At 40.4% G+C, this 26,693-nt stretch overlaps 1 protein-coding gene and 1 pseudogene across 1 annotated transcript in view; one reads left to right on the plus strand and one right to left on the minus strand.

Moving 5' to 3' along the window:
* Positions 1-316: 316 nt before the first annotated feature.
* Positions 317-26,693, minus strand: part of LOC109397703 (muscle-specific protein 20) — a gene marked incomplete at its 5' end in the record, with an annotated part of 31,725 nt that continues 5,348 nt past the window's right edge. The window contains 2 exons of the mRNA XM_062843803.1: positions 317-877; positions 3,090-3,210. Coding sequence (XP_062699787.1) covers positions 686-877; positions 3,090-3,210 — 313 coding nt within the window. The remainder of the gene's footprint in view (positions 878-3,089; positions 3,211-26,693) is intronic.
* LOC134284695 (uncharacterized) lies at positions 3,843-23,181 on the plus strand (annotated as a pseudogene).

The following is a 26,693-nucleotide window of genomic DNA, read 5'->3' on the forward strand; positions in this document are numbered from 1 at the left end:
TGAACGAAAACATTTTATACTTTGTATACACAAAATTCAGCATATTTGTAGTTCCGTGTCAAAAATTGAGCTCGATCCAACAAAGCAAACCATAGTTACAGCATCTTAAACTTGGCCATTTTGTATGAAAATCGGCGTTTGTCCGATAAATTATCACCACAGTGTATATCTGATCATGTCCCAAAAATCAGGTCAATCGGTTGAAAATCGACAGAGTTATAGCAGCAAGTGCCCAAAATAGATCCTCCTGCCAAAATGGTCCCAGACCCCAGTATGGATTTCTTCAACCAGGTCTCAAAAAGACGATTCGTTAGACTTAATTTTGGAACATAGTAAAGCATACCATATTATTCAAATTGCAGTATTCATATCAAAAACAAATACCGGATGAGTCAGCCTCCTGAAATCTTATCATATGGATACCATGCTCATATGTAGTTTATTAGTCCTTACTGAAAACAATACTTTTTCGTTGTTGATTACCTCAAAGTGACGTAGATCACCGAATGCATCTAGTAAATATATTGTTCGAAATCATAACGAGAGCGAAACTCCAAACAATCAAGAACATTGGCTACAAATGACCAACTTTAACAGATACAATGGTGTGTTAATAAATAAATAATTTAATTCACTCAAATTTGTTTAATGGTGCCGATGATCTGCGGGAATCAATGTTGAAACCCTATTTTCCGAGCAGGATTTTCCTGGTGGCCCCAAAGTTGAGTCCGGCCTGGGTGGCTCCCTTGTTGGAGCCGGCCTGCAGCCCAATCAGACCCTCGCCGGCACGCAGCTGCTCTTCGGTGAACTCACGGCGGTTCTCTTCAGATGGACGCGGACCGAGGTACGGGCCGCGGAACTCCGGATGGCGGTAGCACTGGAATTAGGAAAAGAGAGCGAATTTATTGATGAGTATTCCTCTATTTCTTAGCTTAGCGTTCTATACGCACTTCCAAAGTTGTAAACTGAGAGCATTTTGTTAACCCTATCCCGCCCATGACTTCTTTTAGTGTTTAAAAATAGTTTTTATTATTTTTGCTAAAAATGGTAGAACAAAACCTTATTTTCTATGCCAAAATTATCGTTTAAGGCTATTACAACTCAAATATGAGGTGGTGCTCTGGAGCACCACCAGGCATTTGGAGAACTTTATTTCATGATTTTTCTCGTTAAAAATGGTCAAATCACAGGATGCTTCATTTGACAATCCAAGAAAATCACTTTCCGAACCAGTTTTATACAAATTCATTACAATTCGAGACAAGTTGTTCTCAAAAACTTCGAACTTTAATGCCACCAGAATTCTAGAATGGGATGCAAACAATGATTACATTGGAAAATTGCTTATTTTTTGCACGCCATGTGCCCAGTGGTGCATATATGCACCATTCATATTGTATCAAATTAAGGTCTTAAATACACATTTCAGTTCTTTTCAACGTATGACTATACAAATAAATAGTAAGTCTATTAGGGAACTATTTTTATTTCAACCTTTGAGGATAACTATGCCATTAATTACAACGTCAAAGTTGGTCATTATTTTTTTTGTCGAAAAATAGCTTTTCGTAAAAACTTTTTTTGACAAAAACATTGAATTTGTATGCGCATACTTAGTGTAATGCCTTTAGAGAGAGAACAACATGTGAAATCATGATTTACCATTTAAAACATTCAAAAAACTTCATTAGTTTCAGAGATACAAGGGTTGAAAGTTATGGTGCTCTACAGACACCATGGGCGGGAAAGGGTTAAAATGACCATATTGCATGTGTATATTATGTAGCAGGTGCGAAGATACTCTATGGAGAAAGGCTGTCAGCTTCCAAATGCTGATGGAAAGCCAACTACCCAGCCATATAGGGTGCTACTTGGCAGTATCATGTATACCATGCTATGTATGTGTTCGCCCCGACATCAGCTGTTTCGTTAGATACCTTGGCAGATATCAGCAGAACCCTGGAAACTGTCATTGGCAAGCCTTGAAGAGAGCAGGTCGTTACATGGAAGGGTCGAAGAACTTGAAGCTAGCATACACAAGAAAAAAAGACTCCCACCCTGCTAGGATATGCTGATGCAGATTGGGCCTCAGATGCAGTTGATAGAAAGTGATTGGCTTCATTTTTCCTGTCTATGGAAACACTATTTCATAAACCAGTAGGAAGCAACAAACTGTAGTGTTATCATCCAGTGAAGCGGAATACGGCGCGTTGAGCCTGGCTGTCTCGGAAGGTATGTGATTGAAAGGAATCCTTATCGACCTGGAAGTGAGGTCGCTAGAAGAACCGTTCACCATCTATGAAGACAATCACGGATGTACATATCTCGATGGCCAAAAATGCTGAATGTAAGCGAGCAAAACACATCAATCACCATTTCTTGCGGGACCATGTGATCAAAGGTAAGGTAGGCAGTTAGCAGATGTATTCACAAAATCACCAGATTCTACTCATTTTCAAGAGCTTCGGAAATTTATTGGATTGATCGATTAAGAGTATCGGCATCGAAGGCACCATTGGTATCAGACACTTAGCAACTTGTTGATTGCTACAAACTAAGAATAATTTGTTCATTCCAATTTCAACTCGCCTCAAGACCAGTGTTCATTAAAGGTTACTTCCACTGTGTTTTACTGCACATATCAAGATTCACTTGTCAATCGGGAATCGAACCCATCACCCACAGCACGATCAGGCTGAATACCAGCGCATTATCCATTTCGGCCATGTGCGCTACCCACAATCGATCGTCATCAAATTAATGAGGAACTTTTTAGAGTGATTAGCGACGCACCGAAAAACCATCAGATATTCAACCGCCTGCCTTCCTTTGGCAAGGTGACAGGCGGTGAGCGGAGCGAAATCACCATAGACTTCATAACCCGAGCTCATCACTTGGTTTTTGAATTGTAGAACCGTCAGTTTAACGGCCTACTGGTGCGTATCTTGGCTGAGCGTTCCATCAGAAGGTGGCTCTACGCGTCTGTGGTTCTCTAGCGATGGATTGTGAATCTCGAGTCCGCAAAGCGACGAAACGTCGAAAGCAAGAATCACGTGCTTGAGGGATGATGTATCAACTAACACACTTACCGCTCTTCCGACGGCGAAGATGGTGGTAGTGACCAGCGCAATGTTCTTCTTGTCCCACAGGTCGGTTGTCTGAAACAGGTCCACATCGGCGACGCCATATTTGATGCATGCCTTTTGGAATCTGCGGAAAGAAATGAATAAAATTGGATTTTTTTAGCCCCTTTGAATAAATAAAAGGTTGTGCAACATGGCGAATTTTATTCGTCGTTGTAGAGAGAGTAGCGCCCCTATTTTCAATATTATAAAGCGCACACATCAAAATCACGGGGGACATCTTTAGGTAGGCATCAATGAGAGCAATCGATAATACGCATCACAGGGCAGCAGAAGCGACAGAAGTAGAGACAGACGGTTCGGTTTCCATCCAACTCGAGTGCCCATACTAATGCAACCTAATAAATAATCGTGTTTACCTGTGTTTGCTAGTATGAACATACGCTAGTATCGTTCATGAATCATGTAAATATGTATTATGTATTATGGTAAATATCATGTAAGTTTAAAGGGGGGCACTAGTCCATCCAAATTTGTTTTGCTCGAAACAAACGTTGAGACTAGAAAATATTAAAAACCGCAATATTAATGTTACGTAATTAGTGACGGATACCTAACAGTCAAGAGTAGAGCCGGGTAGCTCCTGGTGCGGCTGTTGTCGTGGTAGCTTTACCTCCTATTTTCAACTACCAGGCGGTCTCACTGGTAGAAAGAGTAAAAACAAATTTCTTCCTCGCGGAGATCGGACGACCGACCGGGATGATTATTCCCAGTCACTTCATCCACATGTTACCTGCTACAACAACGGCTGCAACCGTCACGTGTATCGTATTAGAACGTTTCGTTTGTTGGAAGAACGAGAATAGAATAGCCTTGGATCGAATCGATACTCTCATTGTAAATCATTTCAGCTCCCTTCAGTTACGTCTAGGTCTAGGCAATTTAGATAGAGTATAAGCTTACAAGTCTACCAGTGTAGTTTCCTGAGTTTCCTTCTAATCGGGTTGGGATTCAGTTTCGAACTTGTATGTTCGCCGCCTCTCTACGTGCGCGCTACAACAAAACACGCCATTTTGTTGCATGGGACATTGCGCATCTTGTAACGGCCGGCCGGCGCGAAAATGTTGCTCGCATGCTCTGCCATTCCTGATACTCCACTCGAAATGCGCTCAAACTATTTGTCGAAAAGGGTAAACGTTGCAAGCAAATTATTTAAAATTCTACTCAAAAGAAAGCAATAATAATCGGAAACTTTTGCCTATGTGGTAACGATTTCAAATCTTCCTCGACTGACCAACTCCGGATTCCACAATGGATCATATTGAAACAACAACGTTTCAGTCAGTGGTATTGCATTCAAAACAACCCGGCTCCATTGCGAGCGGGAGGACAATCGAGTCGAAATGAATATGTTTGGTGGCGAACGCTCCTTCAAAGCACTACCGTTACCGTATGATTTCAATCGTTGGAAGATTGAAAACAGTTGTACCTAACAAAAGTATACCAAATAGTTGCGTGCATTCAAGCATACGTTACGTACTTATTATACCATTAATCGTATTAATCGTATTAATAGTATGAATAGTTGGAATTGAATTCATTTGACTTGATTGTATCGTAGGGGCTGTTCATAAACCACGTAGACCAAAATTTGATCATCTCAGCGAAGTGGGACGACAGATTTCAATTAAATTCCCACGGCTTGCTATGCACATTTGAAATTCGAGTTACACGAGTTGCTCAGAGAGCTGCTCAAAGCATAACTCAAGAGTGGGCTTCAGAACAAAAGCTGTCTTCCCCTTTGAAAATGGCGCAGAAAGCGTGGGTATAAAATAATTCCTTGTCCAATTTGATGCTGTTTGAGCAAAACTTTGGGGAACTGTGTTTTTTTTTGCTAAATGATTTATTTAAGGTTTATGCGCCAACAGGCATAACGGAGCCGAATTCAGTCAAAACTTTTTACAATTTCATGTTTTTGACTTATAAACTATGTTACTTTTGAAAAACCGTTTTGTCGGCTTTTCGGGCCCGTATGAAGTTGATCATCAATATTAACTTCTTCTCTCGATCAGCCTAGATAGTTGTGTAGTGTATTGTAGCGATTGTCTCAATTGGCTAAGAAAAGCACTACGGACCGCCTGTTCCGGTGGTAAGAGTCCACCAACAGGTGACCCCTAATTCATGTTGTGATGCGGCTTCATGCTTACCGTGCCTAGGTATGAATGGCTAGGGGGGTCTAATAAAAACCTAACTGCAAACGGAGCCTGTGGAGTACCAGGGCGCCCTCCACAGTATGTTACCCTTACTGCGCTAACCGGAGCAATGGTGAAGTGGACCTTGTGTTTCTCCGAGACAAACGGCTGCCCTTCTTTAGTCTCACTTGAGGGATTTTGAAGATGTTGTTAATTAGTTTAAATTTTCACCTATATGATTTCGCATTATGCGATTTACACAGTGTAGGTCTGTGTATCCTCGCCTTTGGCGTTTTCCAATCGATACCGATCTGGTTTTGTTGCTGCTGTCAGTTGTTGCGAAGAGTTTAATCTTGCCTAGTTTGGGTAGTGGCTATGGTTAGGATAGCTCAGATCAATCTTCAGCATAAAAGAACAGCAACAATCAATCTTTGCAGACTTATGCAAAATGATTCAGCCCAAGTGACCTTGGTCCAAGAACCTTACTTCCGTAAGGGGAATTTCTATTTAGGAAACCTTGTGAACCCGGTTATTGCTACTTTCAAAAAACATGAAATGGCAAACTCGCGTGTCATGCCTCGAGCCTGTGTGCTTGTCAACAACGCAATAGTTGCTACACTCATTTCTGAACTAACCACCAGAGATGTATGTGCTATCACAATTGATGTATCTGTTGGAAACCTCAACAGGAAATTCGTCTATTGTTCGGTTTATTTACCACATGATGAACCATCCCCTACGGATGCTTTCAAACAAGTCATCGCATACTGTACTTCGAAAGGCCTTCTGCTAATTGTTGGCAGTGATGCTAATGTTCACCATGTCATCTGGGACAGCTCAGACATTAACTTGAGAGGCTCCAGTTTGATGGAGTACTTAAGTAGTACAGATCTTGCATTATTTAACATAGGCAACCGCCCAACCTTCATGGTATCTGCTAGAGAGGAAGTGTTAGAGAGGAAGTGTTCTAGCAGAATTAGTCACGAACTGACCAATTGGCATGTGTCAGATGAAGAATCTTTATCTGACCATCGCTAGATCTTTTTTGAACATTTAAATGTTACTTCGGTTGCAGCCAAATTTTATGGACACTCACCATCCATTGACACTCCAAGTGATTTAGATGACGCCGTTGATACTACAACGACCTTCATCATGGAAGCTTTTGAAGAAGCATGCCCTCTACGGTCTGTGAAGATCACAAGAGGAACCCCTTAGTGGAACTCAGATCTGGCGAAACTCAGGAAACAATGTAGAAAGAGTTGGAACAGACGTCGTTCGGCTGGTTCGGAGGCTTTCAGGTCGGCTCGCAAGGCCTACAGGAAAGCTCCCCGGTCTGCTGAACGATCCGGCTGGAAAACCTTTGTACAAATGTTTCCAGTTTGAGTGAAGTCAGTCGGTTAAATAAAATCCTTGCGAAATCTAAGGATTTCCGAGTGAACGAAATTCGTTTGCCAAATGGCGATCTGACTTCCTCTGATGAGGAAGTTCTGGAATGCTTATTCTCAGCACACACTTCCCCGGATGTGTGGATGTTACATCTTCGGATGAACCTGATGTCTTTTCTTGTAGTTACGATTCCCTGGCTTCGGCTCGGAGTATCGTAACTATAGAATCGATTGAGTGGGCACTTAATAGCTTTGCTCCTTTCATATCTCCTGGGCCAGATGGGATTTATCCTATTTTGCTTCAGAAGGGATTTGATCATTTCAAACATGTTTTGAAAAAAAATACTTGTTTGCAGATTTGCTACAGGGTATATTCCCAAATCCTGGTGGGATATTACTGTGAAGTTTATTCCGAAAGTGGGTCGTGCGTCGTATGAAGAAGTAAAGAGTTTCAGACCTATCAGTTGTTCTGAAATGCTTAGAACGCATTGTGGATCATCACATATCCGTGATGTTCATCTGGCCAACGTGCCTCTTCATGTGAACCAACATGCCTACCAATCTGGTAAGTCCACTGTGACTCTTTTACACAAGGTTGTTTACGATATCCAGAAAGCATTTGCTCAAAAGCAATCTTGTTTGGGTGTTATCTTAGATATCGAGGGTGCCTTTGACAATGTGCCTTTCGATGCCATATTGGAAGCCGCACGGAGTCATGGTATATATGGTATCACCACCCTTTTCGGCCTGATGCAAAGCGCCCTTCAGGTAGTTGAGGGTTGGTGTCGCCATTATGACCTTTCGGTTAATCCGAGTAAAACATCTATTGTTCTTTTTACCGAAAGGCGAAACCGTAATGGCGTTCGACCTTTGTTTTTTTTTTGATTCTGAAATCGATGTGACTGAATAGGTAAAGTACGTTGAAGTCATTCTTGATTCCAAGCTTTCCTGGACACCTCACATCGAGTTCAGAATCAAGAAAACTTGTATGGCCTTCGGGCAATGCCGGCGACCCTTTGGTACAACTTGGGGTCTAAAACCCAAGTATATCAAATGGATCTACACAACTGTTGTTCGGCCAATATTGGCTTATGGATGTCTTGTGTGGTGACAAAAGGGTGAAATGAGAACGGTCCAATCAAAGTTAGGCCATCTCCAAAGGATGTGCTTAATGGCGATGTCTGGAGCGTTCTCTTCAACTCCCACGGCAGCGCTCGAAGTTCTCATTGACGTTGCTCCACTACACATTCATCTCAAACAAGAAGCACTGTCTTGCACTTACCGCCTACGGGTACTCGGTCTACTAGAGGAAATTCCTATGAACCGCACATCAACACACACCTCGTTGTTTCCACTTTTGGTGGATTGGGACAAAATTGTCCTTGCTCCAAGTGATCTTACGATTGCTTGTAATTTTCCATATTGGGAATTTTCCACGAAATTCCCTTCCCGGGAAGAGTGGACATCTGGATATCTGGAAAGAAGTATTTCAGACGGCATCGTATGTTACACTGATGGCTCCCTTCTCGAAGGTCGAGTAGGTGCTGGTGTTTATTCTCGTGAGCTAAGGCTGTATCAGTCTTACTCACTTGGTAGATACTGCACCGTTTTTCAGGCCGAAATCTTTGCTCTTATGTGCGGAGTGCAATCAGCACTTCAGCAGCACGTAATGGGCAAAGCAATATACTTCTGTTCAGACAGTCATGCTGCTATTAAAGCACTTGCTTCGGCCAACTCCAGGTCGAAGATAGTTATCGCTTGTCGAACTCAAATCGAGGAGCTGAATTCAGCAAACGCTGTCCACCTTGTATGGGTACCTGGCCATTCTTCCATCGCTGGAAATGAATTGGCTGATGAGTTAGCTCGCCCTGGAGCATCACATGACTTCATTGGCCCTGAGCCAGCTATTCCGATATCGAAGTGTTGGGTAAAGCTTCAGATTCACTCTTGGGCTGCTACTCAACACAGACAATACTGGAATAGTTTGGAGTCATGTCGCCAAACCAAATTGTATTGTACTGAGCCATCTCCAAGGGTGGCGAAGTATCTTACAAATCTATCAAAGCAGAATTGCAGCATTCTGGTCAAAGCATTGACTGGCCACTGCCGACTCAGCTATCACATGGCAAATATTCAGCAAGCTGATTCATTTGCATGTGATAGCTTTGAATCCGATTATGGAACTTCGTATTATTTGATATGTAACTGTCCAGTTTTTGCGCAACTGCGTTCCCGAATATTCGGTAAACACTTATTAAGTGAAACTGACTTCAGAGACCTGAATCTTCAGGATATTCTGTTGTTCTTAACCCGCTGCGGTAAAGAGCTATAGGCTCTATTTCGCTTTATGCGTTGTTACAGTGCCCTTTTCAGGGCGCTGTTTGAACCCATTGTGGTACGCTTATGCGTTAGTATCCTCTTCCAGGGTACTTTTCCTATTTCCCTACCTGTCCTTATCCCCATCCCTATCCTTATTTCCTTCCTTTTCCCTCAGGTAGATGATGAAATAGGCTTCTATAATGGCGATGGCACAAATGTCCCAAATGGACGATAACGTGCCTCTAGAGCCGGCCTTCTGATATCTGTTACCTGATGTTAGTTTTGAAGAACCGTAAAACTCGCGGTTTCGTCGAGGTTATGGGGAACAAAAATATTTGAGGAAAGGATAGGATGATGGGGGCTTTTCGTTCACACGTGGCAGCATGGTGTGGTGTATTGCTGCTGATCAATTGTAGAGTGGACAAACAACCTGTAACGATACAAACAAACGATTTTCGAAGGGACACGAGATGGACAAGTAGAACAACAAGACGGGGGTATCAAATGAAAACTTCAGCTTTTTTCAAGAAGTCGTACACAAGCTTCATGTACTCAAGATCAAGTTTACCCAACACATCTCTAATGTTTTCCTTTTCTGGTTTCCCTCGGGCCCTGAGGGATACACATAAATTGGATCTGATAATACCGTATTCGGGGCATTCCCACACAAAATGGTTGATATCATGATAGTCTACACCACAGCTACAGCGATTGCTATCTGTCAGCCCTATTCGATAGAAGTGCAAGCCCAGACAGTAGTGATTAGACATACGTCGACACATTATCTTGATAAAATCTCGACCCATGTCCAACCCGTTGAACGACGCCGTCTTCGATACCTATGAGAATGTAACCACCAGAGTTGGGCACTCCTGCATTCCATTTTTGTTGTCAACTGGCCAAAGCATGCTGACGAGCAATCGAAAAAAAATCATTAAAGGCGATATGACGGTCATAAATATCGCCTTCCATAGCGCCCACCTTGGCGAGCGAGTCCGCTTTCTCATTACCCGGGATCGAGCACTGCGAAGGGACCCAAGCCAAGGTGATATTATATGCTTGATACGAAAAAGCACTCAAAATTGATCGAATTTCGCTCAGGAAATACAGGGAGTGCTTCACCGGCCTCATTGAGCGAAAAGCCTCAATTGAGCTGAGACTATCCGTAAAAATGAAATATTGATCAGAGGGAAGAGAGGCGATTCGCTCTAATGCGTAGAGTATAGCCGCCAATTCTGCGACATATACTGAGCAAGGACTTTGAAGTTTATGGGCGGCACTATGAAGCTCATTAAATACACCAAATCCAGTGGAATCATTTGTTTTGACCCGTCAGTGAAAAACCTTCGGTCGTAACTGACTTAATCAAACTTGCTTGCAAATTTTTTTGGAATGTGCTCCTATCGGAGCGGATCTGGAATTCCACGGATTTCTTGCAACATGGACAGATCAAAAACTATAGTGGAATTGGAGAAGTCTTGGAAGCAATCACGGTTGAGAACATTCGAAGAAGGGTTAACCTCCAGACAGAGTCATGTACGAGTAGTACACTGTCATAAACTTTGTTTGATGAATTCGTTCGATCATCTTTTCAAAGTTTTCAATTACCAATGGATTCAGCACCTCACAGCGGATGCGGCACTTTAACGACAATTCCACGAAACGGTCTGATAAAGGGAGTACTGCTGCTAGTACCTCCAAACTCATTGTGTGCGTCGAGCTCATGCAGCCTAACGCGATCCGAAGACAACGATACTGGATACGCTCTAGCTTCAGTAATTCTGTTTTTGCGGCGGACTGAAAGCAAAAGCTACCGTATTCATCAAAAACCGACAGTATCGTTGTACGATAAAGCTTTATCAAATCTTCCGGATGGGCACCCGACCATGTTCCGGTGAGGGTACGCATGAAGTTTATTCGTTGTTGGCATTTCTAATTCAGATAATTAATGTGCTTTCCCCAGGTGCCTTTAGAGTCGAACCAGAACCCCAGATACATATGTGAAAGACCTTGAGTGAGTTCCCTACCCAAAAATTGAAGCTCTAGATCTGCTGGATAACGCTTCCTAGAAAAGACAACTAACTCAATTTTCTTCGGAGAGAAATCGATACCCAGCTCAACAGCCCAAGCAGACAAATTGTCTAAGGTATTTTGCAGTGGTCCTTGCAGATCTTCGGCATCTGGTCCGGTGATAGAAACCACGGCGTCGTCCGCAAGCTGTCGTAGCAAGCAATTTTCCACGAGATATTCGTCGATGTCTCTGACGTAAAAGTTGTAAAGAACTTTTGCAATTTCTCATCGTAATAGGCTGTTTTACCTCACGCAAATCTGACAGGAAAAGGCCTACTTTCCCACACTAAATTAACAGTGCTGTAATGGTTCATTACAGCACTGATTTGCGTTGCGTAATGAACCATTACAGCACTGTTTTCAGTTTTGATTAACTTCTTGATGCTTTCTGAACGCAGTTCTAAAAAAATGTGACAACTACTCTGTATAACCTGCTATGATCAGATTTTCTTAAACATGGCTTTGAGCATCAGTGTGCAGTTTGATGCAAAAGTTTTGTTAAAAACTATCCTCAAGCGATAATTTATGAACTTGCAAAAAACGTTGAACGCAACTCGGTGCAGAACTCGATTTTTACAGCACTCGTCGCAATTATCCAACTCGGCAAGCCTCGTTGGATAAATGTACGACTCGTTGCACCTTGTTGCGTAAACTAGTATTTCCGAATCTGGCTACAATTATCCTTTCATTAATAGGTTCTCATTTCATGAGCGCAACGTGGGAGTGAGCGCTGAGCAGTAAACCAACTCCACGGTGGCGAGGAGCGTGTTCACCTCGTAGGCCAGAGTACATTGGCTAGTTGTGCCAGTTTACCCTGCTGGACTAGGGCTAATACATTCTAAGTTCCAATTCTTGTCCGTCGTTTCGCGCTAAAAGTCGTTGCCGTTGAATCAGTTCGTAATCTTTCATTTTCGGTTTCAGTAACGGTTTTTTAGGTTTCGGAGACAGTAGGTTATTGGCCTAAGGTCCCCTATCCACCATGGGGGGCTGCCACCTTAGGTATAGCTTCCGGTGGAGGAGCATTTCCTCCTCTCCTCTTCTTGGCGTTACGTCCTCACTGGGACAAAGCCTGCTTCTCAGCTTAGTGTTCTTTGAGCACTTTCACAGTTATTAACTGAGAGCTTCCTCTGCCAATGACCATTTTGCATGTGTATATCGTGTGGCAGGCACGAAGATACTCTATGCCCAAGGAAGTCAAGGAAATTTCCTTTACGAAAAGATCCTGGACCGACCGGGAATCGAACCCGTCACCCTCAGCATGATTATGCTGAATACCCGTGCGTTTACCGCCTCGGCTATATGGAGCATTTCATACTCAGCCACTACTGGGTGCCAGAACAGACGCTGTTTGAGCCGCTCCTCCTTGGTGAACAGATGCTCGAGACGTAGGGTATTGTACCATTTGGGCAGGTGTACCTATTTTGGGCACTTGTTGCTATAACTAAGTCAATTTCAAACCGATTGATTTGAATTTTTGTACAGAGTTACATACACTGAAATAAATTTTGTTGTGGAAACTACCGATTCCATAGTAAAATTACTAACCGTACCTATGATTCTCAACCGACAACAATTTCCAGTTAATTCCACTAAAACACTGTCAACTTAACTTGCAGTGCAGTTAACATAACCAAAAATAATCTTAATTTAACAAATGAGCATTGTATTTTCACCATACTGTGTTGTAAAATGCGTGTCCTGCAAAAATTAACAAAGTTTTGTTGTTGAGACGACTATGCTTTTAGTTGCATTTACTACAATGCATTGTAATTTCAAGCATGTTTCAGTTACCTTAACAGATTTTGTTGTCTGTTCAGAATCATAGGTACGGTTAGTAATTTTACTATGGAATCGGTAGTTTCCACAACACAATTTATTTCAGTGTACTGTATGTCCCTAACTCAGAACAAAATTTCAAATCAATTGGATTGAAATTGACTTAGTTATAGCGGCAAGTGCCCAAAATAGGTACACCTGCCCAAATGGTATAAGACCCTATCTCCTCAATATTGATTTTGTTGGAAAACCAACGACATTACAATCGAGCCTGTCCACAATCTACGTAGATTCTGAAAGGAAGAGGCCAGTCTACGGTCCATACAAGTTTCGATGGGAAGAGGGGGTCGTCTTAGATGGAAAAAAATGAGTCTACATAGGGGAACGTATTTTCGGCAGTTTTGTTCTCTTCGTCATGGGGTTTTTTTTTTAAACCTGTTGATCTCAAAGCTGGCCACAAATCCTTCCCAACCAAGCTGAGTTATATGCCCAAATTTCAGGCAATTCGGCTCACAAAAACCCCCCATGACGAAGAGAACAAACCTGCCGATAATACCCTTTGTCACCCTAGTTTATGGACAGCGCCCGTGGAATGGGCGATTGATGGCAGTTAATAATCAAATGACTAGTGGATCAGATCTGTACATGACACATTCTACGGGCCCCGTATCATCAATGACAATTTTTAAAAGTTGAGTTATGGCATATTTGACATTTTTATCACATTCTTCATTAATTTTGCCATCCAAAAATGTATTCGACATGATATTAGTATGACAATAAATATAAATTGAACGACGATTAAGATTAACATTAAAATCGTGATTTTAAGTCATTTAGGCACACTTTTCATCCAAACTGTCGTATTTTAAACAGCAACACACTGATTTTGCAAAAGTCTTCCATCATTTGTAGATAAATGTATGTAGATTTTTTAGCATAAAAAGATTTTTAATCGGAAGACTTTACAACTCTGAAATATGGCTGATCATAGCATGGGTTTTTATTGCGTTGTAACGTCACGAAAAATCAACATTTTCAAATTTTATTCAAATTCGGAAAACGTTACAAATCTGAAATTTTGTATGCTCTTTGTACTCGAAAAGATCTTTCAAATGAAACTAAAAGAAAGAAAATCGGTTCACGGAAGCCTGAGTTTCACCTGGTTGAAGTTTGCGTTGTAACGTCACGAAAAAAAGTTCTGTGGAAAAGACCAAATCTTTCTGGCTTGGACGGCTTCTGAATTGGACAAACGTAGTTCTATATTTAAAACAGTTTCGTTCTCGTTGTGTATGAGCTCTTTTTCAAGATATCGTTTATAAATTGCGTACCATTGCCCGTTCATAAACTACGTAGAGTTTTGAAGGACGAGGGAGATGGTGTTCATCCAAAATCTACGATGTAATTATACTACGATATTGTAAAATTTTTCAATCGTAATCAAATACCACTCAAACCGAAAATTTCTGTGATATCAGTGGCCAACAGACGAAACACTGACGAAATTACAAAGTTATTAAGTTGGTCAAAGATTTACAGTTGATGGATAGTTTGAGTTCCACCAACAGGCGGCGCTGAAGAACTTACCAATTTTAAATTTCATACATCTCAGGAACCCTATTGCATAGAAATACGATTTCTTCTGCAAAGTTGTTTGGTAAGTAAACGACTTGCAGTTGATTTACCAATAGATGCGAGTTTTTGCCACTAGAAGACGTTAGTTTCCATTTTGCAAAAGCAGGCAAGGGATTAGAATTTCTTGAAAAGTATTCTACAAGCTGGAACTTTTTTCACTTTGGATATATTGTATTCAAATCAAATTGTAATCAAAGATCAACATATAATTCTCAACTTTCAAAATTGAATTTGATTTGATTTACATATTCCTTAGATATAAGAGTTAATAGAACAACAGTCAAAAATATAATTCTGCTTAAAGCGTTCATCTTTGTGTAGAGCTAACCAATCAAGTCCAATGTTGTAGAAATTACAGATCCTGAGATGAGTAAAACTAAAAATGTGTATGCCCTCTAGCGCCTCGTAGTGGAACGATTTGAAATCATACGGCCCATCAATTGAAAGTTCTTGACCAGCCAAACAATTTTGTCAGGGACAACAACTGTCTAAATAGTTAGGATCTTGAAATATATGGGATGGATATTACGTCAGTGTTACATCTATTTTTGGTATAACAAGAATCGCCGACAAACAGACGTAACACCTACGAAATTTAAACTCATATATCTCAGGACTCTAATTACTTAGACTTTAGACTTTTAGAATGTTGATGTCTTTGGAAAAGTTGTTTATCTTGTCAAGATTTTTCAGTTTAAAAGCCGTTTGGTTCAAGTTTCTAACTGACTAGTGGTAGTTGAAATTTTGAAAAATCATGCATTTTATATTTATTCAAAAAACATTCAACATGTTGTCACTTCTTATAAAGTACCCAAAGATATTGCCAAAAAAAAAGTTTCTCATCTAGTCAAAATTTGTTGAAAACTTTTTGAGAAATTTTAAACTATTGTAAACTTTTAATTACCGTCGCCCAGTGTGTCTGAATCTCACATCCAATAGTAAATCAGCTGTAAGTTTTTTACTTATCAAACAACTTTGCCAAAGGCTTTAACTCTCTAAGTAATTATGACTCTGACATACACTGTGGTACATAATTGATCGGAAAAACCCCGATTTTCATACAAAATGGCCATTTTTGAGATGCTGTAACTATGGTTTGCATTGGTGGATTAAGCTCAATTTTTGACACGGAACTGAATTTTACGCATACAAAGTATACAATGTTTTCGTTTACAGGTCTGGACGTGGCAATGCGTTGAAAATATTGCAAAAGTGATCGGACAGCGGTACCCCTTTGATTTACACGCGTGCCGCTGTCCCATCACTTTTGCAATATTTTCAATGGCTTGCCACGCCCAGACCTGTGAACAAAAACATTTTATACTTCGTACACGTAAAATTCAGCATATTTGTAGTTTCGTGTCAAAAATTGAGCTCAATCCATCAAAGCAAACTATAGTTACAGTATCTAATCAGTTATTGTATGGAAATCAGCGTTTGTCCCATCAATTATGCACCACAGTGTATATAGGATGGATTTTTTGACAGAATTAGGTCTATTTGTACCTGGAATCACAGAAATTGATGCCCCTAAGTGGTATGCAGATCCTCAGGTATGTCTTTGTTTCAATATTGCATCTTGCATTGCTTTATAGATTACCGTGCAAATGTTCAATCGTCTAAAATATTTGTTCACACGTCAAACACCAAGGAAAGTAGCAAGTAAACAAACCGATTATTCCATGCACCACCCAAAAAGTGTAACCGACGCTTAAAATTTCTAGCAGCGAAACGAACCAATGTATGCTTAAACTGGTGGGAACATATTGTGGTGTGACAAAAAATTTCTGCAGGGGGTCGAATACGGTGCAAAAAAAGCAATAACTGCTCGCACATCTTAAAGCGTTTTTAAATGAATCAATAACATTGCATAAACTATTGAAAAAATGTTTAATTCGCCGGCGTTATGGGTTATATGCTGAAAAATTTAAATATCTGGCGGTGCAAAATAATGGATCTCAGCGCGCTAGTCTTTGGAAGATGGGTGCCGGTGTCATTAACCTTCATGAAGAAGTATTCATACTATTGATAGCAATAACTTGGCCCCCCGAGCCATTTATCACAAAACGGATTTTCAATAGAATAAAGTTCCCCTTGAAGCAGTGAAGATAATGCAATGATATATTCACAAATTCGGATAAATTTGGCTGATTATTCTGATTCTCACATGATGTTCATTTTCGTGACGTTACAACGCGAGCAGAACCCTGTTTGAAAATGAACGGGCGTTGTAACGTCACGAAATGTAAAAGTCGATTATCCAAAAACAAATCCGAAACTTAAATGTTTTATTCCATTGAATTGAAGAACAAACCAATAAATTTCAATGGTGGAAAAATAATTCAGAATATTATAAAAATCCGAGCAGATATTTTAAGATGTTGGTAGCGCGTTAGAGAGGGTCAGATTCTAGCGCGTTGTAACGTCACGCTACAAATACGCATTTTGAACACGTTTTTCTAATGAAAACTAAATGTTCAATAGGTCAAATATATCAGAAATTTTACAAGGAATCCGAATATGAAAAAATATTTTGAGGTTTACGCTCGTTTTCATGAGTTATAGTGGAAAATCTGACTACGAATGCGTCAAAACGTTGTAACGTCACGGTAGAATGTGTCACATACCTACTGGTTCTCATTGATTGCTGACAAGTTTGCAATGTTTCGTAGATTTGAGGATTTTGATTTGCTGAAAAATTTTCTCTTAATGAGGATAAGAAATTATTCAACACACTTTGACACACCATTCTACATTTTACTACACTGAAATAAATTTTGTTGTCGTTTCCACCGAATCCATGGTAGAATTAAGAACTGTACCAACAATTTTCAACCGAATGCAAAATTCTGTTAATTGTACTGAAACATTGTCAATATTACCATGCGTGTATTACTGTTGACTAAAAACTTTCTTGGTTCTACTATTTGGGCATTGTAATTTCAACCATGTGGACTTGAATGTTGCGCGTCTTAGATAAACATGGTCAAAAATACAATGTCAAAATAGTAACATCAAGAATGTTTTCAGTCAATGGTACTTCACGCATGGTAATATTGACAATGTTTCAGTACAATTAACAGAATTTTGCATTCGGTTGAAAATTGTTGGTACAGTTCTTAATTTTACCATGGATTCGGTGGAAACAACAACAAAATTTATTTCAGTGTACCTATTTACACAATAGTCCTGTTCAACGACGCAGGTTGAACTTACTCGAAGTTGCTGCATCTTGCTCTTACCCATTAGTCAACACACGGTTCAATGCTGTTCCCAGTGAATATGAAATGTACGGTGAGGCAGGGTTTGTATTGCCCGTATAAGATACTCTTTCGAGAGCCAGAAGATAGAGGCAACAGTTTGAGGCAGACGAACGACCCACCACCAAGCGAAAGCATCCACTTCGATTGTGGGGCGGACAAGCAGCTCCACAAAAACACGCGCGTGCTCCCCATTTTTTGTGCGATTGCTCCCAACGATCCTGAACTCCCGGGCAAAACTTTTACAAGTACACTAAGAATGTTCGAAATTATTTTATGGTTCTTAACTAAAACTAACGTAATGGGGAATATCCGCTACTGTTCGTGATATCCCGCAGAAAGAGTACGAAGAGTGTTGCCGTGTGTTCGGGGTTGGCCCAACGGCGTAGATCCGCTTTGAAACCGGCCGGGTTCTCAGTACAAAAATCGTAGCCGGAGAACAGCAATCAGAGTCGATGAACGTTTTTGCGTCGGTTCGCGGCATCACCCGCGATTTGGTGCGCGACTTTTTCCGCCAAAATGTGTGCCCAAGTGGTCAAATTTGTCGTCCATGATGCTTCACGTCGCCGCTCTGGGGGTGGTTTTTCGCCGTTTCGGCGTTGGCTCATTTTGTTTTTGGTGCACCGTGCGCCGTACGAAGTGAACAGGAGCTCAGAATGTGTTGGAGCTGTTTAAATGTGAAACGTATTGCACGATAAGGTAAACTTCAAGGTAAACTCCCAGTTTTAGCTCAGACTCAGGTCGAAATGGTAATTAATTAGGCCTGTCCATGTTTTCAAAAATGTTCTCTGATTCTCAAGTCCACCCCCATATTTTGAATGGCATCATAAAAGAAGTAACTGGTCAACATTTTAGCCAAATTATTTACGAGGTGAATCAATCAATTTAGGGTTTTTCCAGGGGGATGACGAAGGACCAGAATCATCTACCCAGCATTCAATTCAACATGGCGTCCAATGTTTTTGTTTTGATTGCTTAATTCATGGAAAAAATGCGCTGGAAACATCGACACTGCTTCGCTGCTACATATAATATCGTGCAAAGTGATAAGGAAAGAGAAACAATCATCAAAAACAACGATTTCGTTTGGAATGTGTAATTTCTGAAATAAGCACTAGCAACACACGAGCCACACACCCGAAACTCAGGAGCAAGTTAGGGTAAACCGACCAGAAAGTGGGTACCAAAACGCGCCGTACCAAAAATGATGTTGGGTGGAGCGGCGATGTACCATCACTACCTACCATAAAGCTTGTCAAATACTAATTCCTTCAGCACAAATTGAAAGTTATACTTGTTTGCTATACACGCAAAGAATTTTCACCTATTCAAAACGATAAAATTGTTTGTTGCGTTGATAAAATTATTATATTAGTTACTATTCAACCATTCGACTTGAAACAATAATATATTTCGTTAAAACAAATCAAAAATCTAGTTTACTATTTTTGCCAAATCAATAACCGGCAAAATGGTTGATTCAACAAAAATATGCGTCACTTCAATTTGTGTGATGAATTTAAATCAGTGTTTATGTTTTTTGTTTCAAATTATAAGTTTTTTTTTCAGTGTATGAAGTGAGAAACCAAAACCCCCAAAACCACCTGTAAAACGTGAAAGTGAAGATGGCTGAATCCGAGCAGGACATAAATAATCGAAGAATTAGAAGTGGAAAAAGTTTCAGTCGAAGAAGTTCAGGTGATAGAATTGTTTTAAATACATTTGGTGTTTCGGAGACTACAATCGAAACGTTTCTCGGTGAGTTTTGCCAATATGTAAATCTCTTGAGCGCTCAGCATTTTTTCTTTTCGTTTCAGTCAACTCGTACACTGTTGAAACTTTGAGAATTATTCAACGTAAGGAAATTGTGGAACTGATTCCTCCTCCTTCCCTCGCAGAGCGAACGAAGTTTATTCACGAATTGGATAATTGGAGGGTTGCGCAGGTACTTCCAGACTAGCTTCTAGATAACTAATATGCTTCTTACCGGTATTTGATGTGAACTGTACTTCTTTCCAGGGACTGCCGAAGCTTGTCGATATTTCATCAGTTCCAGCTACTACGCAAGGTCCTAGTGCCAGTACTATCTCACAGGATTCGAAGCCGTGAATCATGCACCGCTACTTTTTTGCTCAACAATAGTTCTTCGAAAGGGCAAGCCATAATCAATAAGTACAAAGAACGAATAATCTTTAATGTAATGACGACTATTTTTAAACTGACAAAACACATGTTGCCAGAGTACTTGACAAATATTATTGTAAGAGGACGAAATATTCATTCACATAGGACTAGACAAAATAATGATTTGCGTGTTGTGCCGTTCACAATGACAAGTACACAAAAGTCGATATATTATAAAGGAATTAGAATTTTCAATGAATTACTAAATGAAATAAAAAATGTACGAAGTGTTCAAGAATTCAAACGAAAATGTTCAGAATGGATTAAATTAAGATATAGGTAATAAGTTGAATTTGTAATTATGTTTGTAAATTATCAAAAGATAAATAAATGAATTATTACAATCAAGTGCCGTTTCTTCCGAGATCAGACAAAAATGCGTCACGCACATTTTCGCACAGATTTTCGAAGCTGACGTCGTCGGAGTTGCTGGACAGAGCTAAAGAACTGAAGCAGATATAGGTCACTGCATAAAATTCTCTCCTTCTCTTTCACTCCTACAGAAATTTTGTAAACAACAAGGCTAAGAAACTTCAAAACCCCATACAAAATCAAAACAGTGCAGTGCCCTATACCCGAACGAACTTTGTAAACAAACATGACAGGTTTTGTAAACAAACATGTCTGGGATTTTCCAACTCTCAATCATACCCACTAACAGATTTCGTGATGTGTGCTCTTGTTGATGGTGAAATGTGGGCGGATCGAGATGGGCTCGGCAACGACCAATACATGTTTGTTTACAAAAAAAACACATACGTACTTCTAGAATTATCGATTCAATGTTTAGAAGTAAAACCTATGGGCCCACATAGCCGAGGCGGTAAACGCACGGGTATTCAGCATGACCATGCTGAGGGTGACGGGTTCGATTCCCGGTCGGTCCAGGATCTTTTCGTAAAGGAAATTTCCTTGACTTCCTTGGGCATAGAGTATCTTCGTGCCTGCCACACGATATACACATGCAAAATGGTCATTGGCAGAGGAAGCTCTCAGTTAATAACTGTGGAAGTGCTCATAGAACACTAAGCTGAGAAGCAGGCTTTGTCCCAGTGTACGCCAAGAAGAGAGCGAGAGAGAGAAGTAAAACCTAAATAGTTCACTATGATGGAAAACTAAATTATTGAATTTGTTTACATCTTTTCCGTGTTTGCAGGAAACCTGGTATCAACTGACATTTGTAACGGATAGCTCAGGAAAAAGGAAACGGATCAACAAGCAAGCAAAAGGTCGTTTGTATGACAGAAACGTCAATTTCAAAGAAGTACAACAGTGCTCGCAACGGGAATCAAACGAAGCGTCTACTTCAGTTCAAAATTCGGGCGACAACTCCAGTGCGGATGGTAAAAAATCCGATTAAACTGTTTTGTATTCGCTAATTTTTACCTATTTTCAGTTTCTGAATATCATCAAGTGAAAGCCAGGCCCATAACCAAGACAAGTGGGAAGAGCTTAAAATCAGGTGGAAGCGGTCTAGCCCCTGGCGGCTCTTAGAAGTATCTAAGATTCCAAACCGGACGTGTGCTGCAATACTGGCGGAGTACCCGACACTCAGAAACCACCACCATATGTATTAACTGATACAAATCGATTTCTCACAGAAGTTCCCGGGAAAAGACGAAGTTTTTTTCGAGAGAAAGATAGGATTCGCTGCGGTCATCCAGCAAATTTTTCGACTTGAAGTGGCTGACGCAGCTGGCTCTTCTGACAAGCTTGGATGCAGCAGACATTTCTGAAGGTAAGTTTCTCGTTCATTCAATATTAGGAGGTGTTTTAAAGTTGTAGATTTATTATAAGCTTTCTTCCAAATATGTATTTACAGATATTTGTCAGAATCATAATTGTCAATTGGGTTTTTAAATTAAGAAAAATGTATCGATTTTTTGATTTTATACGAAAGAGCACCTTTTTCTGAGCCACTATGATTTTTTGCAGATTTTAAAACGTTATTTTGGTACCTAAAATTAATTTTAAAGAGATTTTTCAAAATCACTTTTTGACAGCTGGGTAACTGTTTGACAGCTCCACCCAGTACAAAATGCGACGAGGGGTGATTCGACAAATCGCTCCCATACAAATTTCAAATTGATTTTTAAACAGGTTCCCGGCACCAAAATTCATGAAAATTTGGATTTCGGCTCTGTTTGGCATGCAGATTCAGAATATGGAATTATCTCAACAACGCTAAAGAAGCCAATTGTCTCTTGTTTTTGCTTCCAGATGCTCGTAGCTTCGTGATTACCACCATGTTGGCTCATATCCTGCTTCGGATACATATCAAGTGCACCGGTAAGAAACGTTGGAAACCATCTTACAGTGAAGCACAAGAAGGTGTAGTTATACACGTGAAGTAACTTGCAGATCTTGAATCCAGTCTCGCGAGGCTTTTCAAGGGGTTCAGAGACCAAGGCATTCCTTCTGCACCATTCATCATAGTACACGGCGAGGATTGGAAGAACCCTACAACAAGCTTCACAGTATGGAACAACGTTGTTTCGTATAAGCTGCCAAGTTTTCTGAAAGCGCTGGACATATGTATCAAGATCTACAGAACATATGACATCGAGTACCCGCAGCAGTCAGTCGCAATTTGAAGGTTGTTATCATCGTATCTATTCGATACAGAAGAAGCTGAGAAAGATCCCGCTCTACAATCGCTGCATTCCGTTATTCGTTTAAAATAACAGTCAAAATGATGTGTTGCATTGTAAAAGGCTGTGCGTGGGAGACTAACTCGGTACACCGCCTTTACGAGCATCTGAGAAGAATGCATATTTCGATTTCAACATACATTTCAAACTTTAAGGGATGCTTACGAAACTACAGCGTAAGAGCGTCATTTTTTCGACAGTTTAAGAAGCACTATGAAGAGGCTGCGTGGAGATATGTGAATACTGAACCGGAAAATATAACATCAAACGAATTTCCACAATGCTCATCCGAAAATATAACATTGACCGAAGAAAAAAATCCCGAGGGAATTCCAGGAGGAATCTCTGAGGGAATTCCAGGAGGCGAGGGAATTCCAGGAGGAACCTCCGAAGAATTCCAGGAGGAATCTCCGTGGGAATTCGAGGAGGAATCTCCGAGGGGATTCCAGGAGGAATCTCCGAGAGGATTTCAGGAGGAATCTCCGAGGGAATTCCAGGAGGAATCACCGAGGGAATTCCAGGAGGAATCTGAGGGCATTCCAGGAGGAATCTCTGAGGGAATTTCAGCTGGAATCTCTGAGGGAATTCTAGGAGGAATCTCCGAGGGAATTCCAGAAGGAATCTCCGAGGGAATTCCCGAAGGACCATCCGAGGAAATTCCCGAAAGAATCACCGAGGGAATTCCTGAAGGAATCTCCGAGGGAATTCCTGAAGGAATCTCCGAGGGAATTCCTGAAGCAATCTCCGAGGGAATTCCTGAATTCCTGGAGGAGCATCCGAGGGAATTCGTAGAGGAATTTCCGAGGGAATTCCAGGATGAATCTTCGAGGGAATTCTTGCAGGAACCTTCGAGGGAATTCCAGGAGCATCATCCGAGGGAAGTGCTGGAGGAATCTCCGAAAGGAATTCGTCGAGGAATACCCGAGGGAATTCCTGGAAGAATCCCCGAGGGAAACTGTAGGAACCCAAGTAACAATTCAAAATCATTAATAAGCATGTCAGTTGATTAAATGTGCTACAAAGGCGCCGACAGTTGTACAAGAGTTTATGTTGAACAAAATGGCGAATAAATGTTTCATGCAGTGGAAACTGCACGTTAGTTAAACATATTTCTGCTCATTGAATAACCAATGGTATAAAAGTTTAAAAACAGTTGCTTAAATATTCACATCATCTGTCCAATAGTGCTCTAATAATGATAGAATACAAGCTGCTTCCAACGTATTAGATGCCGTTATTCCACATAAGATCTTCAATGGAACAAGTATCCTATTTAAAGTTTAACAACTTTTGCTTGATCATTTTATTCAACTACACTGATATAGCTTAACAACAAGATATTACCATGTTTCTTTAATATAAATGTTACACTTTTATTCAAGCAATGTTGTTTAGCAGTGGTACTGTGTCACTTAATTATCGTTGTTCGCCCTGCCCCATTTTGTAAACACGATTGTTGATTAGGAGCCTAAGAAGAGCAACCGCGGCTACAAGCTTGAAGACCAAACAAACTTCTTGCAGCAGCTCTAAATATCGCACTCTTCACACTTTTAAAAACATTTTGACTTACCTTTTACACTACACGCTCCAACGGCAGCAAAATCGGTAACAAAAACACCAGAAAAAGCAGCTGAAGTGGATCCTGGGCGGCTCCTAGGCGGCTCCTCTGTTTGGTATTGACAATCTACTCTATCCACTTTGTTGCCGCCGGTCAAACCGGGCTTATCTTCCTTATGTTCATAAATATCTTATAGCTGACTGGAGATACACAAGTTTTACACATTCTACTCCCAACACAAAACAGGAGCAGTGAAAATAAATAAAGTTCACTTATTTGGACGTTCAAATAAAAAAAAAGTTCAAAGCGATACCAATCTTACAACACAACACCGAACACCGTAAATTACTGACAGACTAGCAAAATAATTAGTATGATTAAACGTTGCGGTTACAATTATTCAAACATTGATCAACTTCATTGTTTATGAAGACAATTAGTTGAATAAAATATGTAAGCAATGTTTAAGCAGCATATGTACGGTAATGTATTCGACTCAGGAATTGAATATTTAAATACTGCCTTAAATCTGCCGATTCATGTAATTCGGATTGAAGCAGAGCGGATGCAGACGAGTGTGAACCCAGAGATCCAGAGTTCGAGTCTTTCCATTGATGTGATTTGTCCCATAAAGTGTAATAAAATAAAGATGTTGGGGGTACATAATCAGAGAGAGCTATTCAAGACACAAATGCAGAAATGTTGAAAGTTAAATCATTTTCTCATTTTATTGTTACATGATGCAACATGATGTTGAAGAAACGTTTAAGAATCGTTTTTGTAGCAATTATAAAATCATATCTATAAATAGAAATAAATTTCGTAAGTTGTATCACGGCTCCAGCATGTTTTGATTGTATTATGGTGGAATAAATATCGAAGAAAGCTTGTTATTATGCGCTATGCTGCTAGTGCACAATAACGGTTTCTAAAACCATTCTTAAATGATTAAACAAATAGCTTCATACAACATTGTTTAATAAACGTTGAAGTAAAGTTTATGATGTTTGTGTAAATTGCTGATGGTTCTAACGTTGAACAAGAGTTTCACAACCGATGTACGATCATTGGATAAACATTCATTTCATCGTGCTTATAGAACGGTTGACGTTGAATAGATTCTCATTTTTGGGCGAACAAGAGTTGAAGAACAGTTTTATTTCAAAATTATTCAAATATAATACGACTTCCAGTTTAATAAAGTTGCTTTGAGAAACATTTCTTAAAGCAAAAATTGTTTCTTGGGAATCCCCTAGGATTGGTGAAGGAATTTCTAGAAAAACACCTGGACAAATGTTTGGGAAATATTCTGGAGAAATTCCTGAGTTAATTCTGAGAGAATTCTTTTTAAATTTTTTTATGAAAAACTTGAAGAAATACCTAGGAAAAGTCTGGAGAAATTCATGGGGAATTCTTGAAGGAATTCCTGTGGGAATTTCGTTTTAAAACCTGGCGAAATTCCTGGCGGACTCTCGTGGAATTTTTGAAGCACTTCTGAGGAAATTCTTGGAGAAATTCCTAGGAAATGTTCTGGAGGAATTCATGAAGAAATTTATGAAGTTATTTCAAGAAGAATTTCTGAAATAATTCCTAAAAGATTTCTGGAATGCATCCCTGGTAAAAATTGTGGTGGAATTATTGTGGAAATTTCTCGGGTAATTTTGGGAAGAATTTTTAGGGAAATTTGTGAATAAATTTCTTCGGGAAATTCCCGAATCTCTGTGGAATTTTTGAAAGAATTTCTGGGGAAATTTATGGAGTATTTCCTGGAAAAATTTCCTAACGAGTTCCTGGGAAAAATATGAAGAAATTCTTGGAGGAAAATTGGGGAAACCAGGATGGATCTCCGAGGGAATTCCACGGTGAATCTCTGAGGGAATTCCAGGACGAATCTCCGAGATAATTCCAGGAGGAATCTCCGAGGGAATTCCAGGAGAAATCTCCGAAGAAATTCCAGGAGGAATCTCCGAGGGAATTCCTGAAGGAATCTCCGAGGGAATTCCAGGAGGAATCTCCGAGGGAATTCCAGGAGGAATCTCCGAGGGAATTCCAGGAGGAATCTCCGAGGGAATTCCCGAAGGAATCTTCGAGGGAATTCCCGAAGGAATCTTCGAGGGAATTCCCGAAGGAATCTCCAAGGGAATTCCCGAAGTAATCTTCGAGGGAATTCCCGAAGGAATCTTCGAGGGAATTCCCGAAGGAATCTCCGAGGGAATTCCCGAAGGAATCTTCGAGGGATTTCCCGAAGGAATCTCCGAGTGAATTTCTGAAGGAATCTCCGAGGGAATTCCAGGAGGAATCTGCGAGGGAATTCCAGAAGGAATCTCCGAGGGAATTCCAGGAGGAATCTCCGAGGGAATTCCAGGAGGAATCTCCGAGGGAATTCCAGGAGGAATCTCCGAGGGAATTCCAGGAGGAATCTCCGATGGAATTCCTGAAGAAATCTCCAAGGGAATTCCTGGAGGAACATCCGAGGGAATTCCAGGAGGAATCTCCGAGGGAATTCCCAAAAGAATCTCCGAGGGAATTCCTGCAGGAATCTCCGAGGGAATTCCTGCAGGAATCTCCGAGGGAATT

Source organism: Aedes albopictus, unplaced genomic scaffold (genome assembly GCF_035046485.1).
Source record: "Aedes albopictus strain Foshan unplaced genomic scaffold, AalbF5 HiC_scaffold_55, whole genome shotgun sequence".
NCBI classification, from domain to species: Eukaryota; Metazoa; Arthropoda; class Insecta; order Diptera; family Culicidae; genus Aedes; species Aedes albopictus.